Source organism: Cryptomeria japonica, chromosome 3, assembly GCF_030272615.1.
Source record: "Cryptomeria japonica chromosome 3, Sugi_1.0, whole genome shotgun sequence".
NCBI classification, from domain to species: Eukaryota; Viridiplantae; Streptophyta; class Pinopsida; order Cupressales; family Cupressaceae; genus Cryptomeria; species Cryptomeria japonica.
Genome location: NC_081407.1, coordinates 444,609,794 through 444,632,664, shown reverse-complemented (window position 1 = coordinate 444,632,664; position 22,871 = coordinate 444,609,794). Strand labels below are relative to the sequence as shown.

The window sequence follows — 22,871 nt, the reverse complement described above, 5'->3', positions numbered from 1 at the left end:
ACCCAAAGTGATTTTATAACCAAAAATAATCTTCCCCAACAGGGTGGCAAGATCACCAACGTTGATACCACTGAAAGATCCCCAACCCACACTTCTTTGATTTTTCTGAATTTTCCAACTTGTTGACTGAAGGATTTTATGAGTGTTTTGGTAGTTTTTGATGAGTTTGTTTCTCATAAGGTATTTAGGGGTTTTTTGCTTGCTTCTTTGCCAATGAACAAATGATTTTGAATGCAAAATATATTGAAATAATAGATTGATAAATTATTTCAAAATTCTGATTTTCATAACAGAAACACTAATACCAATTTGAATAATTTATTGCAACCATAATAGTGAATAGCATACCAGGAGTCCCCATGCTAGCTTGGAAATGTGCTTTTAATTGATCGAACTAGTGAAACTGGCAATACAGGAGTACCCGAATGGTGACAAAACCTCCAATGAGGTTTATTTGCATCAACTATAATTATCAAAAACAATTATTGCAAGACTGGACAAATCTGTTGCTGATTCCTTCAGGCTCCCAGGCAAGATCATTGAATCTAGCCAAGTTTCTTCATTAATTGGCTCATATCATCCACCTATGTTGTTTTAAGCCTGAAGAAATGATTTATTTGCTGATTGCTACTGCTAACAATGAATTTCTAACCAATTCCAAACCCTAAATGATGCTAATTTATTTATTTTGACACCCTAGGTGCCTCCAAAGTGTACGGCCTGCCCTAGGAAGCAACGTGGGAGCTGGAAATGAATATGGCAGCCTTCAATGGCCGCTAGTCCCTGATCAATTCGCTATCACCAATCTGATAATGCTGCTACATGTCTAATTTTGATGCACAAAGAAGAATTTTGGAGGAATTCTTCAGTTATGTGAGTTGGGGTTGTGTCCAAACTCACCTGCCTATGAGAAGTTTTTCATTCCTCAAAATTGCAAAGCTATTGAATTGAGTTGCAGAGCTCAAAATCCAAAAGCTGATTGTAAAAATGATTCCAAGATGCCCAAAATGGCCTCCAACATGTTGCTTTATTGGCCTCAAACCCTAATTCGTTTTTAGGGTTGGCTTGCATTTTTTTTATTAAAATTTTTCTTTTCCTTATGTTTCCCTCAACCCACTTAGGCTCCCTTAATAATAAAATTAAATTGTTTTTAAAAAACAACTTAACTCATGTCTCCTAGGCATCATACCACAAGGGGGCCGCAACTTGTTACTTTGTTATAATAATATAAACTTTAAGTAACATTATTATTATTTATTTATTCCATCCAACTTAGGAAATATCAAAATACTTCCCGAATTATTCATAAAATCCAAATCTGGACTCAGAATTGAATTCTGACTGAAGCACTGTGATCGTTCATGTTGCCTGAGTCCTACAAGCCAACTGACAATTCCTTCTAAAAAGTAGGGACTCACCCTAAAAAATAGGAACCTCTCTCCAAACACCTGTAACTGCTCAAAAGGATCCTGCTCTACTCCCTGGTCCATTGGGTGGTCATCCAATAAATTGCCAATTCTCTCTAAAAATAGGAGACCTCCCTAAAAGTAGGAACTATCGTCTGAAGGTCCAAAATGGCCCAAAGAACCCTTGCAAAGTTCCATTACCCTCAGAATGAGTCCCCTAACCTTACTGTTGACCTATGGGAACTCGAATGATAGGTCAACCCTTGCTCATCTCGTGTCGCCTAGAAAGGGGACATTATAGTAATATTTAGACTTTAAATTAAATCTGAAATTTCTTTCAAGTTACAAAATATCATCATTCTATTCAGTACTAGATGTATGCAATATTTGTACGAGTTCATATTTGTTTCTTCAAAAGTATTGCAAATTCTTTAAAAAACACATCTTTTGCAACTTCTGTCTAGTTCTGAAAGACCACCTTCAAAAGAAATATAGTATTTATAATCTAAAATAAACAAGCAGGTTGTTACAAAACAGTTTTCTAATGTTCCACCTAGGGTGGAACATTACAAAAGTAAAATACATTAATCAAATTAGAAATTCAGAAATGGTGCATGTACAACCAACACACCAAATAGACAGATGAGTGGAGAAAAGAGCAGCAAAAACAACTAGCAATAGGAAATATAGAGCGATAAGTAGTAGTTCTCAGATGTCAACAGAGCAGCAACATAAGAAGAGGTTTCTTTTTGCATGGCCAATGATATGATTGTTCACACCCCCTTCTCTTGCAATGCTGACTCGGTGATAAGTCTGTGCAGTAGACTTTCTGAGTACCATGGGCTTGCCAAAACTCATTTGCAAGTGCATTGGAAAACCAAATGAGGATATTGACACTATCAAAATAACACAGAGGGAGAACAATTCTGCGGCAAATGCTAGACATTGGGTTGTTGTAAATGATTAAAGAAAACCTTCAGATAGTAACATTGCTAACATTTTAGATGTCCAAAATTCAATCCAAGCTCTTGAGACTAAGAGTGAAGCTGTTGTTGATATATGCTCAAGTACTAACCCTATAAAATCATCTATCATAGTGAAACATGTAAAATCTAAAGATTCACTGAAATGCATAAAACCAAATCAAGAGAGTCAAGCTACAAAGCCAATTAACCTCACTAATCTTGAAGATATTCCCAACAATGAAAAGGAGTCTCTTGACCAATCTGAAGCTTCAAAAAAAGTGTACAGGAAAGCCATGTGAGCAGAAAGGTGGGGTTAGGCTCTCTTTCTGGCTCTAAATGGCTTATGAGCAGCAAGGTGGGGATAGGCCCCCTTCACGTCTCATGGAAAGCAGAAAAGTGGGGTTAGGCCCCCTTCATGGGTCAGGGAAAGCAGAAAAGTGGGGTTAGGCCCTCTTTTTGGCTCTAAGTGGCTTATGAGCAGCAAGGTGGGCATAGGCCCCCTTCTTGGTTCATGGGTGTAGAAGGGTGGGGTTAGGCCCTCTTTTTGGCTTTAAGTGGGTTATGAGTGGCAAGGTGGGGATAGGCCCCCTTCCCGGCTCATGGGAGTAGAAGGGTGGGTTAGGCCCTCTTTCTGGCTCCGATTGGCTTATGAGCGACAAGGTGGGGATAGGCCCCCTTCCCAGCTCCTGGGAGAAAAAGGGTGGGTTAGGCCCCCTTCCTAGCTCATGGGAGTAGTAAGGCAGGGTTAGGCCCCCTTCCTAGCCCCTAACAAACCCTCCGATCATTGACTATTGACCTAAAGGTATGAAGCATGAATTGCGAAAGTAGATACAAGCACCCCACTAGGTAGACCACTCCGAGTGGATGTCCAATGCGCCTACCATTGGGGCCAAGAGGGTGAGTGTCTGCTCTTTGGCTTAGTGGGGGAAAGGCTTCGGGCAGACCTATCATGCTTCCTCCTCCAATCCCTTCGATGCACTTGCCTATTGCAGATGCAAATATTTCTTTATTTCTTCTTTGATCTTGCCTACTTGCAGGGTAAAAATAAATCAATGGATGAATTCTAGTCAATAAGAAGGGATCTAACAATACGTGTATTCACGTGTATGCTCCATGTCTGCATATATTCATGTGCATGCTTCATGTTTTTATGTGTATGCTCTGTGTTTGGTTCTTACCTTATGTGTTTCCAACGATTACTGTAAACATATTCCTATCATCATGAGATTTTTTATTTTGGTCAAACTAGAATATGTGAATAACTAAGAGTGAACCAAAGATATAAATTTATTTAGAAAAGAACAATTTAAGGTCGTAGATGTGTGTCATGCTTCTAATCCTCGTATTTGCAAATATTGGGTTAAAATCTGTCATTGCTTGAGTAGAAGCAATCTTAGGAAGGGTGGACTGTCATGCTCCCACCCAAATCGCAACTTTATAAGGAAACCTAGGTGATGAAAATAAGACAATTATAGTCCCTTAGGCCAACCCAGATTAAAGAGATTAGAATAAGAACATTATAAGTGCAAAGTTTAGGGCCGACCTTGATAGGGGTGTATCTATTAATTCTGGCTGACTTTATTTATAAATAGTAAGGGCATGGTCAACTTCCTTCTTAGAGGGCAACGATTTATAGCCGACTCTCTCTTAGTCTAAAGAAAGCTATACATATATAAATAAGGACTGCAATAGCAATTTTTAGGAGGGTGAATATATAAAACAAAAGGCACTGATTAACAAATAAACAAAAGAAGGCAGAAGTCGGGTTTAGTTATGAAGAGGCACCATTAAGAAATGTTATGACCACTCTTAAGGGTCAGCATCTCTCAAAGGCTAAGTTACCGATTTGGGTATAGATATGGGTACGGGTACAGAATAGGGTACGGATTCGCTGATCCGGCAATTTTTTTTTTCCTTGGGTTGGAGTTCGTCTGTGCACACATTGGGTTGGAGTTCGTCTGTACACACACACATGATTGTGTGTGTTCAAACATCAAAATTATAAAATATAATTATATAAAGTATATTGTATAAACTATCAGTCTATCACTACCATTATTGATTATTACAATGATACAATTACAATCCATACAAATATACAATGTAACTTTCCCATACATAAAATTTCAAAACTTTGCTGTAGAGAAAAAACTTGAAAGATGCAAAAAAAAAAAAAAGTTGAATGATTGTTTAGACGCATGAAATGCATCATAAGGGGTAAAATTAGGGTTTATTGTAAAAAAATTTTTGTAAAAAGTGTTTTTTAATATAAATTTGTTACTTTATGACCCGTGGGCCCTGTTTTTGGGAACCCACGGGCCTGGGTCCTCCCAGGTCTGCTTGGGTCCTCCTTGGATTCCACCAGGGTTCCTCCCAGGTGGCTGAGTCCTCTGTGGGTCCTGATCCGAAAGGAATCCGAACCCGAAAGGGATTAGAACCCGAGCCCAGCCCTGCAAGGAAGAATCCGGTATCTTAGCTCAAAGGTTGTCTCTCTTAGAGATATAACGATATAAAGTGTAGAAGATCACATTGGAGGAAGGCATCAAGGCAGATGAGAAGACATCTTCAGCAATCAATCAAGGGAAACATCAAGACAGATAAAAGCATCTGCAGCAATCAGTCAAAAGGAACACAAATACAGATCAGAGGAAAGATCCTTGTTGAGCAGCAAGTGTGAAATGGTATCAGACTTGTAGCAGATCAGATCTCAATTCATGATATCAAGCTGATAATAGCTTTAATAATTAATTCTGTGGGAAAATTCTAGGGTAAATCCAGGAGGGGATTTAAAAATCTACAACGATCTACATGTTGAAATAAATAACTTTTTTTAAATAGTATCCTAAATGTTGTGATCAATTGATTGCATATAAATCAAATGCAAATCATGCCACGAGTCTTCTATAATTGAACATCAATCCTCACACACCAGTACATTCAAATTCGAATCCTCATGTAGCAGTGCATTCAAATTCCAACCTTCACACCAATCCTTTGCAGATTATGTAACTTGTTTTCCACTTATTTTTGCATGGCATTGAACATCATCATTTTAACCATTGTGGGTCATGATATCTTGGTATAAAGAAATGTGTCACTTTAATTTCCAATCTTGGATATGTTTTAGCAGTTAAGAAGTTTCTGATTGTTTATTGCATTCCTGTATGGCAATCAACAGGTTCGGAGTTTTTTAATGGATTTGAGTGCTTATATGCTGTAGGTTGGGTTTATTGGCATTTCATTCAACTTTAGTGAACATGCCTCAAGATGCTCTTGTTGTTACAACATTTTCCTTTTACCTGTATTACGGAGGGTATCTCCAGAAGGCCATGGATTCAGCAAGAAAAATCTTCCAAGTTGCCAAGAAATTTTCTCCTGAAATCGTTGAAGCTGATGAATCTAAGACTGATGTATTACTAGCAAATGAGGTATTAAATCTTGCATCGGCAGCAAGATCATCACTTGTTTCCATGGTTGATAACAAAGTTCCTTCTACAGCTACCTCTGAGAATCCTCAGTTGCATGGCTCCAATGTTGTAAGTTTCCTTTACTTCTTTTGCTAATGCAAACAATAATTTTATTTTACAGCTTCATTCATTTATATACCTGAAGCATAAAATTGGAGGACAATAGGGGATTTTTGTTTGTTTTCCAAGAGTGTCCTTTAGATTGATGGCATTCGGATTGTAACTTCTGCATGCAAGATAGCTATAAGGAAAATGTAATATCTGAAGTATGGCTCCAATTCAGGAATTCTGGAAGGTAGAAATTGGCTGGCCAGTCTTTGTCCACCTTTGACAAAATAGTGATTCCTCTCTTTCCATGGCTCAATATTCTATGTAATTGTGCCAAAGAGTGCTCCATGAATGGTTATTTGAACAGAACATCTCTAAGTGTCAGCAACAATTTAGAAAGATTGGAATGTAGAACTTGGGTAGCCATTCTTCATCAACCATTGACAAAATGTTAACTACTTTTTCTCCAATGCTCTGTCACTGTGTGAATGTGTCGAGGAGGGCTTCAATTTCCCTCCAGATCAGCAGAACCTTAACTTCTACCTTGAAATCAGTTATGGGTTCAATAATTTAGCGAGAGAAAATTATGATAAATGACTAATTGAAAGTGACATAAATTATTAATTAGAATTGAGATCAAGGTTCAGAGTTCTTGCTATACAAATATTATAATTTTCAATATTTGTTGTGGTGAGTGTGAGGATTTCGTAACCTATCGTATGTTTCTTTACTTGACTCATCTCCGTAGACCATCCATGTGGGCTGGCTAGGATCATGATCCTTGCTGCCAAGTTCATCTAAGAGCCTTTTGTTGCACAAATATAAGATTCGTGTGTTGTTTTCATTATCCTCCTTAGATATCGTCAAGTTGTGTTTGCATATTATTTTACCTGCTAGATTTATTGCTTTGAACAAGGATAACTCCGGTATTCAGTTTGCATGTTCTGCTAGTGGGGTCTGTAGCAATTAAGGGCATTGGGTTGTTGTAATGGCCACTACATGATATGGTTGGTGATTAGTTTCTTGAATTGTTGCTAGGTCATACATGTTCTCCTCATTATCTTGATTTTGTTTACGGGCATGTTAGGGGTCTCCAACTTTCTCTAGAATTGTATCTTCTTGTTGGTAGGATTCTCATTGCATAGAAGCACCTTGTTGTTTTTCCTACATTCTTTCTTGCCATGGAGTCCCTTCCATACTTTGTGACCTACTCTTGGCATTCTTTCTCTTGTATGGAGGTCGTCTATTTCCATGTCTAGTTGCCAAAAGGTGACACTTGCTTATTCCAATTGGCATAGTAACTTCTGTTTGTGTTGATCACTGAAGAAACCTACATTCGCCCATTGAGTTGTTTTTTGGTGATCCTTCATACAAATGGAGGAAGATGTGGAAAACCAGTTACTATGGTTGCAGCCTGGGAGAATAATAATAGCTTTGGTGGTAAGATCTACAAACCCAGATATCTTCTTCACAAGACAAATAACTTAGTTGAGTATATTGGTATCATTATGTATTGTGAGATTCCTTGATCGTAACCTCTTTCTTCTATTTGTTCTTGGATTTGTTTCTTGGTCTGCGTCACAAAAAATCTATGGGAATCTTTGTTGCTGTACTCGTAATTCTTTGCTTCCACACTCCCACAGTACAGTTGGTGGCTCAACCACCCTTTCTAAAGTTCTGAGGTCTCTTTAAACACTTGTGTGTGTGTAGGAAGTGATTTTTTGATTCCTGCCCTCAAATTATAGAAAAGGTCACACACACTCATATTTATCAGTCCAAAATTGGGAATATTTCTCAAAGTTTCCACTATGGGGAAACAGGTTCTTTGTATAGGAAAAACTTCCCCGGATTTTGGAGACAGTGGGGAAGATAAGCCAGGGGATGCCAAATATATCATATTTATTAAAAAGGAATATTCCATAGCCGATCCAGATTACAGGGATTTGTTCTTGGACTCATTTCTTCTTCTCTGTCAAACAATAAATATATGGGGATTTTTTTGTTCTATTCTTAATTTGTAACTTCTACACTGCACAACTCAGTTATGTGACTCAATTATTCTATGTTAACTTCTAAGTTCTCTTTTAAACATTTTTGCATATTTATGGAACAGATTTGATAAATACTTAATTATAGATCAGGCCACATTGCTCCCATTTTCAGCACCTTACGATTGGGAATGTTTCTGCAAGGTTCCATTATGGAGCAATAACTCTTTTTTGTATGGAAAAAATTTCTCTGGATTTTAGGGGCAGTAAGGGGATGGGCCTAGGAACCAAATAAATTGTATGTATTTAAAAAGATGTGAAAAAGCACGCACGTTTTATAGCTGATTCAGATCACAGGGATTTGTCCTTGGATTTGTTTCTATTTCTCTGTCAAACAGCAAATTTGTTTTTAATTTTTGTTTTGATCTTGGTTCTTCAGTTTCACATTCACAACTCAGTTAAGTGGCTCAACCACCCTTCGTAAATTTATAAGGTCTCTTACAAACCCTTCCGTATATTTAGGAAGCAGATTTGATTAATTCTGTTACTCAAGTTACAGATCAGGTCATATTGCTCTCAAATTCAGTACCTGACAATTAGGAATGTTTCTTGAGGTGACAGGATTTTCCTATGTAAAAATATTTCCTGGTTTTTTGTGACAGCAGAGGGATATGGACCAAGGGTCATCAAATATATTATTTATATTAAAAGAGACATGAAAAAAAAAATAAAAAATTAATGGCTAATCCAGATCACAGAAGTATCCAAGGGACAAAACTAAGAGTCTAGATTTGTTATATACAAAAGCTATGTTAAGCAAGATTCAGAAATGATAAACAACTTTCAGATGGTGACACTAAGAAATAATAGAACTAGAACAAAATATTTTATTTATTTGTGTTTTCTGTACATGGCATGTTCACAAGGATAACGTATGATCATAACAATGTCTATCTTGTAAGGTCTGATAATTATCATTTATCTGGATATATACACATAATTATATGATGCCGTGGAAGGTTGAGAATTGTTATGAAGATGAAACAATTGCTTTTCTAGCAACAACTGTTCACTTTCTTACAGTTAGACTGAGCCACATAAAAATGTAACAGTAGATTTTAGTAGTAACAAACTTGCCTTGCAGGATCCATGCATGAGCTGCTCCTTGATGTAGTGAGGGAACCCAGGAGCTTCACCCCTATAAGGATCAAGGAAACAACAATATTGATGTATTAGGTGTTGTGGAGTTGATCCTAGTGTTTCAGATTGCACTTGTCTCTTGAACCCTGACAAAGTCAATGATGAAGACTATCTAAGGTTTGTTGCGTGATTGAATGATGTTATGTACAATCTGCTCAAAATGACCCACAGCACAGGAAACATTCATGCGACATCTGGTGAAGACGGAATGATGTTTTAGGAAGTATCATAGCTCTCTCAAAGTGATCCTGGAATGCCACAAGCTATAAAACATGAATTGGCATTACCAGGTCGTGACAATGGGACTTATGACATTGTTGGGGTTGTGTTTAAAGAAGCCATTTGGATTAGCAGATCTTGAGTTTTATTTGCATAATTAAGCATCAGTAAATATTCTAGAAATGCTAAATTGAAAATATAAACATAACATTTATGACATTGAACATTTTGAACAATGAAAATTGAGTGTGACAAATATAAATCTAAACATTTGCTTGCTATGTCATTATGAAAACAATTATAACTTCGTTCTGGTCTGAAAGGAGTTGATCAAAAAACGAATTTAGAAGATATAATAATTGTACCAGAAACATGACACAATGTTAAGCTGCAGGCATGGAGCAACAAACTCAATAATTAGAGTCACAATCAGACTAGTTCTGTGTAACAGCATGACTCTAGATAAACGGGATCCTACTGTCTTGTATTTTTGTACTCACATAACAAGGGTGTAGATGATCCTCCCATTCTATGATCTTAAGTAGAAGAACAAATGAACAGGTTGGTATCACCTATTAGATGAATATAAACAAACTAAACTATTCGTGAATATTAAACACAAAAATCAAAATTAATCAACAAATCAAAATACAAACGTTTTAATGATAGTATAATATTTGTTCAAAGAAATTAGAAAATATAGGGAAGAAAAATTGAGAGAGATGTCAAACATTGTTGATGAATCGCATTAAGCATAATGTCCTCTTCCATGTAGTAACCCAAAAATGACCCATTTAGCCTATTTTATTCCCATAGGCTAATTTGGGGCTATATCAGGGAATAAATCAATCAATTGAATAAAGTTGTCCAATAAAGCCAATTTTATGGATGACTTTAATTATATTCTTAGTTGCTGAATTGGGTGCTGGCACGGGTACAGGTACGTGGGTACAATACGCTAGAATGGCAAAACAATTTAGGACTAGGTACATTTTTGGTACGTCTGTATTGTGTGTGTGTGTGTGTGTGGGTCGGTGTGTGTATGTGCGCATGTGTGCACGTGTCGTGTGTGTGTTTTTCTACAGAACAAAATGTTTATAAATATTATAAATTCAAAATACAATATACTAATTCTATATCAGTTTGTCAAAAATCAAATGTCATAATAAATATATATGAAAATAAATATTATATAAACACTTATTTATTAATTTAATAAATAGACAACATATATTATATAAATATCATAATAAACATTTTTATATTTAACTTTTATTTATTAATTAAATAAATAGATAACATACATTATTTATTTAAATAAATAAACATTTACTTAATTCAAATGTATTTAAATAGATTAAAAGCTAAAATCGAAAAATTAATAAATCAAACAAAAATGAAAAATTAAAAGAGAGCAGAAAAAAGAAAAGGAATTTTAAAATCATTAGGGTTTTTCCTTTCGTGAGGAAGGAGCAGCAAATAGATACTTCACGAGTTGGTTTCACGCACTTTCGGAAAACAATATTTAAATAGTTCAAAGGAGTTCTAGTGTCATCTACGTGAATAGAGAGGTACGTGCTTTGTTGTCTTTTCTCCTTCTCATGGTAGATAAAACCAACAATATAAACAAAACAACAAGATTGAGAGTTTCTATGAGAATGAAAATTCAAACAAAAACTGTTCAAAAATCGCATTTGTAATTCAAAGCATTTGGGAATCACTTGGAAATTGGCACACGAAAGTTGGGAACGTTTCAGGTGGGGAAAAATTGAACCCTGGTCAAATCCATAGGAGATTCAAACCAAATCTGGTTCCAGGACATTTCATACCTGAAATTAGCCTGTATATGTGCCAATTTGTCAACATAGATTAATTTTATAAAGTGACTTAAGTGAATTAAAGGGGACATATTAATTGTCACTTAATAGAAGTACTTTAATAAAATATTTGAAGTAGGAAATTAAAAGGTCCCTTTAAGAAAGTTGCATGGAAAACTATAAAAAGAGCATTTGAGAGCTCATTTGCTCATGCCTGCTTATCTTTTCTCTATTGTTGAGTTGGAGCTTCTTGTTGGAGTGAACCCTAGGAAAAAAAACCTTAGGGAATTGGTTTCAGTGGTGAGAGACCTATCCTAGCCAATTTGCAGGTCGAATTATATAGGTTTCACACAGAGGCATAATCAGATGTAGATTGAATAATTTGTGAAGTCTTGTAGGCAAGACAAATCATTGAAGATTGATTGCTATGTTTGATGACTTGCATAGAAAGCAGATTGGGACACCATAGTTGCTAGGCAATGGAGCTTAATGGTGTATGGGATGATTAGAACTCATTGCTGGCTGCCAAACTCAATATACATCAAGTGTAAGCCGATTGAGGCATTTGAGGAGTTGGGTGATTGGAGAATAATTTCCCTTGGACACTGTTGTGACCATTTCACACATCGCCCCATTTAAATGGGGGCCCCCTCTTTTTGCTCGTTTTTGCTCGCCTTTCGCTTTGTTTTTTAGGGTTTTGGTAGTTTGTCAGTTGTCTGGATTTAGGGTCAAGCCTTAGGGTTTCTGTTTTGTCGTTTTCAGGCCAAAGTCCAGTCAGTCTTGAGAGTTTGTTTTGAGCTTCCTCTCGCAGGATGCAATTTTGAATAAAGTGAATTCGCCAGAGGCTAAGTGAGTTGGTCTATTTTCAATTGGAATTTTGAATGAAGAGTCTAAATTTGTCTAAAGTGTGAATGATGAAATTGCGAATTTTGTCCAATTGAGTGATTTTGACCAAATTTTGAAAATTTTGATATTTGATCCCGGGCATTGGAAATGACTTGTTTTTACCTTGTGAAGTGATCAAAATCCCGAAATCATGATATTTTGGCCTGTAGGAGCAAAATCGCTCCTGTCCCTCAGTGAAGGACCGGAGCTCGTTTTCAAAAATCTTACTGTCCCTGCAGGATCAAGATGATTTTTTGAGTGGAAGTGGTAAAGGGAGGCGTTATCTTTCCATTGAATATAATTTGAAGAATTTCATGAGCACGGAAATGCCCCAGGAGTCAAAATCGCTCCTGTCCCTCAGTGGAGGACCGGAGCTCAAAACCAAACATTGCCTTGTCCTTGCAAGATTTGAGCAACTTGACGATTTGAAGAGAACCAAGGAGATATGTTTCATCAGTTGAATATAAGTTGAAAGCGCAAACATGAAGAAAACATGACTTTGAAGCAAAATCGCTCCTGTCCCTCAGCCAGGGACCAGGGCGAAGTTCAGTGTAGCTCCCGTCCCTCTCCCAGGGACCAGAGCGAAATTCCTCATGAGGCATGTTTTGGGCAAAAAGCAAGCAAGTTTTAGGTTTTAGGCAAGCAAAGATGGTGTAACGGATCCGTTGAAGATAAATTTTGAAGTTAACAAAGTGTGATGGAGCCTATAAATGCAAATTCGCTCCTGTCCCTCAGCCAGGGACCAGGGCGAAATGATGATTATCTTGCCTTCCATCCAAGTTTTAACCTCTCCAAGTCAAGGTGAAAGGTGGCAAGGACGTTTTGAAGCGTCTCAATGAAGAACGAAGTATCAAAAGTCGCCAATATTGAAAGAATTACACCAAATGTCCCAGTTCGCTCCTGTCCCTCAGTCAGGGACCAGAGCGAAAGTGTTCAAATAAGGCCAAATTTGGGTTGCTATTCACATTTTGAATGTTTGAAAGGGAGTAAAGGACATCGTTTTGCACTTTGAAGACAATTACAAGTTAAGATGATGGAAAATTTTCATTATATACCCAAGTTCGCTCCTGTCCCTTAGTCAGGGACCAGAGCGAAATTTTCATGAAGGCCTAAATTTTGAAGGTTTATCAAGTATCAAGTGTCCAAGGGGGATCAAGAGACTTCATTTTACACGATGAAAGCAATGGCAAGTTGATGAAAGCAAGCATGAGCCCAGGACATTGAAGTTCGCTCCTGTCCCTCAGTCAGGGACCAGGGCGATATTTACTATATTTGCTAATTCATTCAAAATTCACGCCAAGTCAAGGTTGTACAAGGTTGCACAGGGTCTAAAGCGTTTTAAGAAGATGGTATGCAAAGGTTTCAAACGTCAAAGGGTCATTAATTGAGCCAAGGAACCTATATCGCTCCTGTCCTTGAGCCAAGGACCAGGGCGATTTGCACAAGATCATTTATTTTCCTTCAAAATCAAGACAAGGAAAGGATACACAAGATCAAAGACATCATTTAGGAAGCAATGAACAAAGAACAAAGGTTGAAAGATAGCAAATTTTGGCTAGAACTTCAGGATCGCTCCTGTCCCTCTCCAAGGGACCAGGGCGATAATCTATTTAAACATCAAAATGCCTTGTAGATGCCAAGTGAAGTAAAAGTGGAATGAAGAAACAATGTTATTACTTGCCATATAGTGAAGATTGAAGATCGAACAAGCAAGATCAAGGAGAAAACACCAAGATCGCTCCTGTCCCTCTCCAAGGGACCAGGGCGATATCACCTCAAGAGGCACTCATTCGCACAAGCAAGTCAATCAAGCTCGAATTTCCCAACGAAAGTGCCAATTTCAACGTAAGGATGAAGATTTTGAAGGTCAAAAGCACGAGATTCCAGGCTAAAATGGTAGATCGCTCCTGTCCCTCAGTCAGGGACCAGGGCGATGAGGTTTGTACTTTTCCACTTCTCCAATTTTTTGGCGCTAAAGCAATTTTTTTTTTTGAATTTATTTTAAATGCTAAAATCGACAAATTCAAAAAATTCAATTAATTAGCATTTAAAAATTGCGCTTGGACATTAATTAATTGATTTTTTGCCTTTTAAAATCGAGTTTATTAATTTAAAAAAAAAACAAAGGCATTTAATTAATTGATTATTAATTTAATTAAAATCAAATGGAGCGCTTGGTATTTATTTGTTTATTTTACAAAAGTCGGCCTTTTATTTTATTTAAAATTTGCTTTTAATTACCAAGTCGGCCTTAAAGTGAATATGAGGTGAGCGCTTATAAAGGGAGGGTGAAAATTGTTATTTTCACATTATCATTTTATCATCTCACATGCGATCTTGGAAGGAGAAATGCGAATTGTGTTTAGAGAGGGCGAATTTCATTAAAGCATGGTGGTGCGAAGCATTATCAAAAGGAGAGTACGTGCGAACCTTGGTTAGAGTTAAGGCAAGCTTGCCAAAGACATTGAAGATCACGTCAAAGCCATCTAATTTCAAATTTTGCCTAGGCGATTTTCTTCATTTTGCATTTTAGTGTTAGCTCTCAAGAAAGGTATGGCGATATTGATTTATTGTTTTGATTTTGAACGTTGATCGTCATAGCTTAAATTTTGAATTTTGAAATTTTGAATTCCATTAGCTCAATCGTTTTTTTTAGGAAATGATAACTCAAAGACTTATCATGAGGTTTCCTAAAATTAATCTTTAATCTAATCTATGTTATGCATTGCAAAATCTAGTTCTTATTATGAAATGTTGTGTAGGTATGGCGACCCCGAAGGCGGGAGCATCCACCAGTCGTCTTGCTCTCATGAAGGAAGATCAAAAGACCGAAGAAGTGGAGACCAAGATCGTGTCTAAATGGAGCAACATTGGAGATACCAACTTGGGCAACTTCAGTACAAAGAAATTTCGAGAGGTCCCTTACATTGGCAAGCCATCACCTGTCGCCCGGAGGATAATTGAAAGTGGTATCATTAAGGCGGCCGGCTTCCCTCCAGCAGTACAGTGCCATGAGTTGATGATCGAGTGTGCTCGTCATTATGATCCTCAATCCAGAACGATCGTGTCCAAGGAAGGAAACACTTTAGCTTATCTTTCAGAGGAAGCTATAAGTGAGGCTTTCCATCTTCTAGAACACAGAGATATGATTTACAAGAGCATAGAAGGAGCCAGGTCCATGTACGAAGATGATCCAGATGCTTGCCTAAGCATCATTAACAAGAACTGGTTACTCAAGAGTCGTCCTCGCCTGAGCAAGGTACCGAACACACCACACAGGATTGATTTCCAGGAGGAGTACAGAGATTTGATTACAATGCTCAACCGAGTCACAGGTGCACCTCAAGCTTTTTATTTTGAAAAATGGATGTTCTACTTCATCCAGGTGATAGTTCAGGGTAAAGGAACAATTCATTGGGCTAGAATGATTAGCCATTGCTTGGACGTACAGTTGAGGAGACTCAAAGCTACCAAGTCCTTCCACATGAGTTCATACGTCATCTATGCCTTGATCAGGAGCTTTGAGTACGCAGGACTACCTCACAGAGGAGTGATTGGAAGAGGGCCCGGCGAGGTCAGAGTGTGTGATTCCTATGTTCACTTGCATCATCCGCCAGGAAGCAACTACAAGTTAGTTAATGATACCTTCACTATGAACATCACAAGGACGTTGCAAGGCGGGATTCACAACAGATTATCTCAGGATGCACAGGAACTAGTAAAGAGGTACGGTGCTTGGTTTATCCAATTTCCGAAGTTTACTTATATCAGAGTTCATGGATGTCCTTCACCTCCATACATGTTGCCGAGATATCCGACAGACAGAATAGTGTTACTTGAGGTAACAAGACAGTTGGCAGCTTATGCGAAGGCATTCAGACACAGACATGGAAATGGAGTCCCTGTACCTATCATATTGGGCAATTCAGTTGAGGTATGTCCTAATGCTTTAGCCATGGATGACGTAGAGAAGGAGTTAGCTTTGTATTCTTTTTCATTCTTTGCTTTGAGGGAGAGCTTTGATCCACATGGATATATAGAGGAGACAGTCGGTAGGAAGTTTAAGCATGAGTTTCAGACGGAAGATTTTATGATGAATCTCTTAGACGATCTTGAAGTGAAAAGAAAGATGCATTCTAGATTGCCTTTGGATTTCATCAGGAAGTGCAAGATTTACAGAGTGGCCGACCAAGCTCAGGACAGTGGCAGACATCTCCAGTCATCCTATGATCGAGAAAGTAAATCAGTAAGGTTAGATTGGAATGAGCCCGAGGTTGTGGATCTAGATGCTTTGATGGCTTCAGTCTTGTCTTGTACTCGCAGATGGGTTGATGTGCAGCATCAGAAGTTGAGAGAGCAAGGCATAGCTATGACTTTCACTTTGGAAGAGAAGCCAGCCGAAGGTGGAGCTAGTGTGAGCGAAGGTAATCCTAATCCCAGAAATGCAAGTGAGGGCAACCTTCGAAGTGCAAGTGAAGGGGATCTCCATCCAAGAGGCTCGAAGAGGAAAGAGAGCCCTGGAAAGAGAGAATCTTCCAAGAAGAAACAAGAGGCCAGCCGAGATCGTTCATCCGGTACATCTTCTCGACAAGAGAAAAGGACACTTGAAGTGGAGGAGTCTATGGAGTCGATGGTTCAGAATGATAAAGAAGGACAGGTACCTCAAGGGTCGCCAAGTGGATCTCTCCAAGATTATGAGTTACATGAAGACAAGAATAATGACGAAGTAACATCTCCTCACAGAGAAGAAGAAATATTGCACAAGGAAATACAGGTCAAAGAGACAAGATCAGCCATCCCAGATTGGTTGAAGGAAAGATTAACGAAGGTGATTGTGATCGAGGACGAAGACAATGTGATTGATTTAGAGAGCCTTGTTGGACATTCCCAGGAAGTGACAGAGAAGAGAAAGGCTACCAAGATGTCCAAGATGATTAGAGATGAGACTGGATCCAGAAAATTACAGATAGCTACACCGGCGGTGGACAAGTATGAAGGGGATACCAAGGACGTTATCATTCCTGTCTTGAAAGTAATTAGACAAACATCGAGGAAGGTCTTAGCGCAGGAAAAGATTATGGATGGAGGACCTCACAGTTTACTTCAGTGGTCAACCTTACTCCAGATGAAGGAAGTTCTCTTTGAGGACATCAGTACTAGGTGCAGTCATGTTGAGGAGGTGATCAACCCGATCCAGGATAGAGTATTTGAGGTACTACGTACCATTCTTGGCAGGAGGATCGAAGTTGAGACAGATGTGGATTTGCAGGAATTGGAGGATAGGATTAAGGTCATCTTTTGCAAGGACGCCAATATCACAGATGAGCAACAGGACCAGATGTTTGCTACCATGCTCCTGATTGAAAAGACTAAGGAACTTGAACTTACATGGGACGCAGCTCTTCTAGATGCATTTGATCAGGTCATCCACTTGGAAGAAAGAATGAAGAATCTTCCCGAGATTCCAATTGCTGAGATCGAGGGAATCGTATCAAGATTCATTGCATATGCTAAAAAGGAGCATTGGAAAGGGAATAAGATTCTAGATGAGAGGTTGTTATAGATGACATGGCACCTTAATTGTCATTGGTCTATGTCTCCTAGATTTTCGTGCCAAATTTATAATTGGCTATGCATTTAATGTTGTGCAATAAAAGGGGAATTTTGTAATAAAACCCTAATTAGGGTTTAGGTGTCATGATCTTGACCATTGATCTACTTTTGATCTGGACCATTCATTGTAATTGAGGATGCTATTTATACCCTCATTTCATTTCATTTTCATAAGTTAGATGTGAGAAGAAGATTAGATTATTGATGTATTAGAGAGATTAGAGTTTAGAAGCAATTTACTTTTGTAGCAAGATTGAGTTTTGAGGAAAGAATTCAAACAATTGTTGTACATGATGGCTTTGGAATCAATGAAATATTGAAGTTATGGTGTTTTGTTGCAATTCTCTTGGTTATCTTCATGGTTGTTCATTTTTCTTGAAACATTCTCAATCAAAGTAGTGTGTTAATTCGAAGGACAAAGTGTTGGACTTGATCTTTGGTAGGATTCGTTTTCCAAACCACTAGCTTCTTGCTGATTGTAGGAACGCCTTGCGTGGTCGACTGGAGATATTTGAATCACTTAACCTTCAATCATTATTGTATCTTGGATATGTACCTTCGTGGTAGTGTCTTTGATCTTTGATGTGTTGAAGAACCATTTGTTACCTTAGAAGATCGCACCAATTTCAATTGAGTTGTTATTTTATGGCAAAATTGAAGTTGGTTGAATCTTGCCAACTCTTGTCCACATGAAGTCATTCTTAGGGTTAGACTAAATTAGACCTCTTGCAAAACCCTATCCTTTTGTTATTTTTTGTAAAAGTTTGTTTAGTTCAGCAAAATCTTCGGCAACGTAAGGCCCCTTGAGGACACAACAAATCACAACGACGACTGGTGCTTATCCACATGTAGAGACCCTACTTACAAGAACATTGGAGTCATCCTAACTGATCCTTCTTGCGAAATCTTCAGTAGTTAGCGACTTTATTCAAGAGAGAATAAGATGCCTTTGGGTATTTTATTCTGTGTATGATTGTGTACAAAATACACGTCAACAGACACTACAACCATTTTTGTACTTGGGCACTAATTCTTGAGATGGATGTCGGTCTTATTGACCCACCAATTGGTGGCCACTAGCTGATAGCAGGAAGGTGTGAGGTTTTTTGGGGTTGGGAGATATCTAGGAAGGGTTGAGACCTTGTAGAGGTGTCCTGGACTTAGGTGCTGCTATTGGAGTATCATAAGCTAAGTCGTGGGCCCTTCAGCTAAACCTTAGAACTAGGCGGTTCAGACTAGCAATATTTAATGTCAAAGCTGCAATGTAAAGGTTAGACAGATTTATTTTTGAGTTTGCATATGTGGACAGTAGTTAATATAGTTCCCATTTGATGTAAATTTCAAACTTTGATATATCATTTGTAAGAATGTTTTATGAACTATTAATGCAATTGACGTTTAATCTGAAACCTCTTCATGGAAATTTGCACAAAAATTGTTTAACAAAATGCTTATCCTTTGAGCATTGCAAAAAGTGAATATTTGGCATAGAAACTGGTTCAGGTCTTTACAGTGGTATTAAAGCAAGTGATCTTGCCAGCCTGGAGGGTTATGTGACAAGTTTAATGACTGAATTTAATTCATGGTTCTGGAGGATACATAATTTATCACTTACAAGAGAACACAACATCTTCTAAGTTTAGATGCCAAAGGAGATATGCTTGATAGAAATGAACAACAGATGCCTAGTGCTATGGAGATTTGAAATGATTTAGCTAGAAAATAGCAGCAATTGGTTTAGTTAATGACTCAAATGATGCAAACCATGAATAATAGAAATCAAGGTGATCATGTGAATAATGGCAACAATGGCAATAATGACAATAATGGAAACAATGGCAACCATGGAGAGGGAAGTAATATAATAATAATAGAGTAGCATTGGATCCATGTCTTTGTAAAGACTCTAGAGGTCTAGCATTAATTGATGTTTAGAGACAAGGAGTTCTCTTTGCTCAAAGTGGATCATTAGAGGCCAATTCAAGATAACTAGAATGCTATATTAAGGAATTGTATTTCCTCTACGTCTCCATATGGGAGACTGTTGATGTGTTTTATATGACAGTTTGAACACAGAATAAAATAGTAAGTATTCTATCCTCTCTTGAACAAGGAAACCTTGAATGCTAAGCTTTGTGATCAAACAAAGTGACCCCAAGGTTTACAATGTGAACAATCAACTTTAATGTTGGATAGACTCAATGTATATGATGTGATTTTGCTGGTTAACACAAAAGGACTTACATGATTGTTCTAGGACTTTATCAATTCCTTCTCCTCAAAAGGACATGATTTTGCAATAAGGCACTCTAACTTCTATGCAAGATCTTTTGAAATAAAATGCAAAAGGATGAGGGCTTAAGAATCTATCCTATCTCTAACAATACAAGAAACTATTAATGACTTACTGAAACCAAACCAAGCTTTGCTTCACCATGAGAAACAACTGTACAAAGATGATGCAATCTTCAAAGGAAATGTAAATGATTTTCAAATCGCCCATACACATCAGCACCATAGACAATGCGAATCAATGAGCATAAAGCAATTGAAGTTAAGCTTTCAATGGAGTTCAATCTACCCATGCACTATGACTTGCAATCAACAAATCACAAATGGTATAAACATATAGGTTTCACCATGAATCATCAACAATTTCGTCCATTCACCTATGCAACTTGATGTAAACAAATCTTGATCTAACTTGAGAAGTAGGAAACCATGCTAACACCCAAAATAACACAAGTTCTCACCAAGCTTAAAAGAGTTTGTATTTATTCTAGCAATATCTTGACAACAATTTCACAAAAGTCTCTTGCTACAAATGAAATGAGAAAGCCTTACATAGAGTTCTTGATTACAAATGAAGGGCCTAGATTGATTCTAAATCAACGGCCGAGATGATTCAAAGCAAACCTAATTATGGTTTGTTACAACTGCCACCTAATCTCCAAACTTCTATTAAATATCAACCAATGGAAAAATTACACAACTCTAGGCACATGTCCTTTAGGTGAAGGACCATTGATAAAATGGGAGTTGTTATATTGAAAATGTGCCTTCCACATGTATAGTTCTTTTTTTCGTAGGATGAGTCAGGTTCAATGCACTTTGACATGTCGATATGGCATCGCTTGATTAGTTGATGCTATGCAGACACCATCTCAGCATGCATATGTCTTCATACTAAACATTTCCAAGTTTGATGTGATGGTTCATATTCCCGAATTGCATCACCTTGATGATCAAGTTTCTAACTTTGATCAACTCTTCTAAAACTATCATTCATCCTTGATTACGTTTCAGTTTTCCATCCTCATGTATGGGAATCTTCCTCTTTGTGATGCATTCATCTCGTCTTCGTCATCATCATGTCTTGAGCTTGTCTTTCCTTTGATGTAGTTCTTGACTTAATGTTGTGGAATCCTTATAGTTGTAGTTTCTTGATGTTGTGACGACCTTGTCTTGCATTATTTGGAATTCGACCTCTTCTTGTTGCTTGAAACATGCTTTGATGTTGTCCATGTCTTACCATCATCCTCTTGGTATTTTAGATACCCTCGACCTTGATCTTGGATTTCCAAATCCAAGGTCGTTGTAAACTCTTGCTTGTAGAGCAATCCCACTCGATTCCTTGTATGACTTGATACTCTTTGAATGTGTGATAAAGTACAGATTTTGGATTTGTGAGTCTTCCTTCTTTGTTCGATCCCTTGAGCTTGTATTGTCTTTTGCACTTGCATCTTCACTCCTCGCCATCCTTCTTGAATTCCTCCTTTTGAAATGTGAATGATCTCCTTCTTCTCTTTGTTGTTTTCTTTGTATCTGGTACCTTGAACTTTGATCAACTTGACCCTCCATATGGTTGAGTCCTCATTTCACTTTCCATCCCTGCATCAAACCTGAAAAAAAAAAACATTGTGAATCAAGAAGAAGGTGATAATAAAAGAAAACTTAATCCTACACCCTCTTAATTCATGAATGAAAATAACATTAACACTTCATCAATCAAGTTTTCAGAACCCCTCTCAAATTTGGGAATGAATATCTAAGCTTGGAAATGATGATGCCATCTTGAAACCTGATCAAATTGTAAATAAAATTTACTCCAAATCAGAATGTTCTCAGCTGGAAAATTCACTTTCAATCAGGTCAGATCTGGATTTCGCCTTGCAAAGTGATGGAGGATGATGAAATTCTCACCTCATGGTCTGCAATTTCAAACTAATTTGCTGGATAACTAACCTTCAATGTCCACCCAAAAATTTGCTGCTGGTCTGAGATTCAGATCGCTCCAAACTAAGGATGAAATTAGCCTTAAAATCTGATGAAATTTGCTTGTGGATGTCTGCTCCTATTTCGCCTAGCTCCGCTCCTTATTCATTGTGAGTGAATTGTATTTGATGCTTTTGAAATGAAATCAAACTTCATATTTATAGGATTCCAATGTTTGAAATTAACCCCTCCTGATTTGGCCAACCTAGGCATTGATACTTTATAATTTTTTGAAATTTGAATTGTTGCAAATAGGCCAACTTGAAATAATGATTTTGTTTTGATTTTTTAAGGTTTTAATTCTCTTTTTGAGGGCTGACTTGGCCTGAACACCATCTTGGCAGTATTAAGGGGCTAATAGGGATAACATGAGAGCGCTAAAGCATGCATTCCTTGGATAAGAGGGCACTGAAATTAGGTTGTTCTGGAATATATAGTTCCGGATTATAGGTGCCATGAAACCTATAGCTCAGAAATGAAGGATACAAACATCACGAAGGCAAACTTTTTCTTGAACGCACTCCCCAATTGATCTAGGAATTAATCTAAACAATGTGAAATTGCAAAGTATAATCCACAATATCAAGGCGTTGTAGAAGGTGAGTGAAGGACACCCAAGCGCTAGAGACAATGTCCTGGAACATGGAGCACTAAACTCACAATGTCATGGAGTTAAGGAGTGATGAGCACTAAAATGTGTAGTGCAAGGGCAATTGGGCACTAGCATGAAGTCCTTAAGGAATGTGAGGTGCTCAAACCACCTGGACATGGGGGACCTGGACATGCTCTTTAAGTGAAATTTGTTCTTTTTTTAAGGAAAAATCAATTGTAATTCTGTATATCCACAATGAGAGTTAGCCTTTGAATTTTGATTCGAAATTTCACACCTCACACCAAGATTGCACTTGGAATTTATGTTTTTTGTCCAAGAATTTTTTAATTTTTTCCTATTTTCTCCAATTGTCAAGGTTGGAAAATCTGACCTTGA

General features: G+C 37.6%; 1 protein-coding gene across 3 annotated transcripts in view; it reads left to right on the top strand.

The window, feature by feature from the left end:
- LOC131033443 (uncharacterized) overlaps window positions 1–22,871 on the top strand; it is a 239,473-nt gene that overhangs the window by 209,682 nt on the left and 6,920 nt on the right. For 2 of the 3 annotated variants that reach the window (XM_057965648.2, XM_057964986.2), the window contains one exon: window positions 5,592–5,907. The exons of the other annotated variant lie outside the window; for it this stretch is intronic. In XM_057965648.2, the coding sequence (XP_057821631.1) occupies window positions 5,592–5,907 (316 nt within the window). The remainder of the gene's footprint in view (window positions 1–5,591; window positions 5,908–22,871) is intronic. 3 annotated transcript variants of the gene reach the window in all.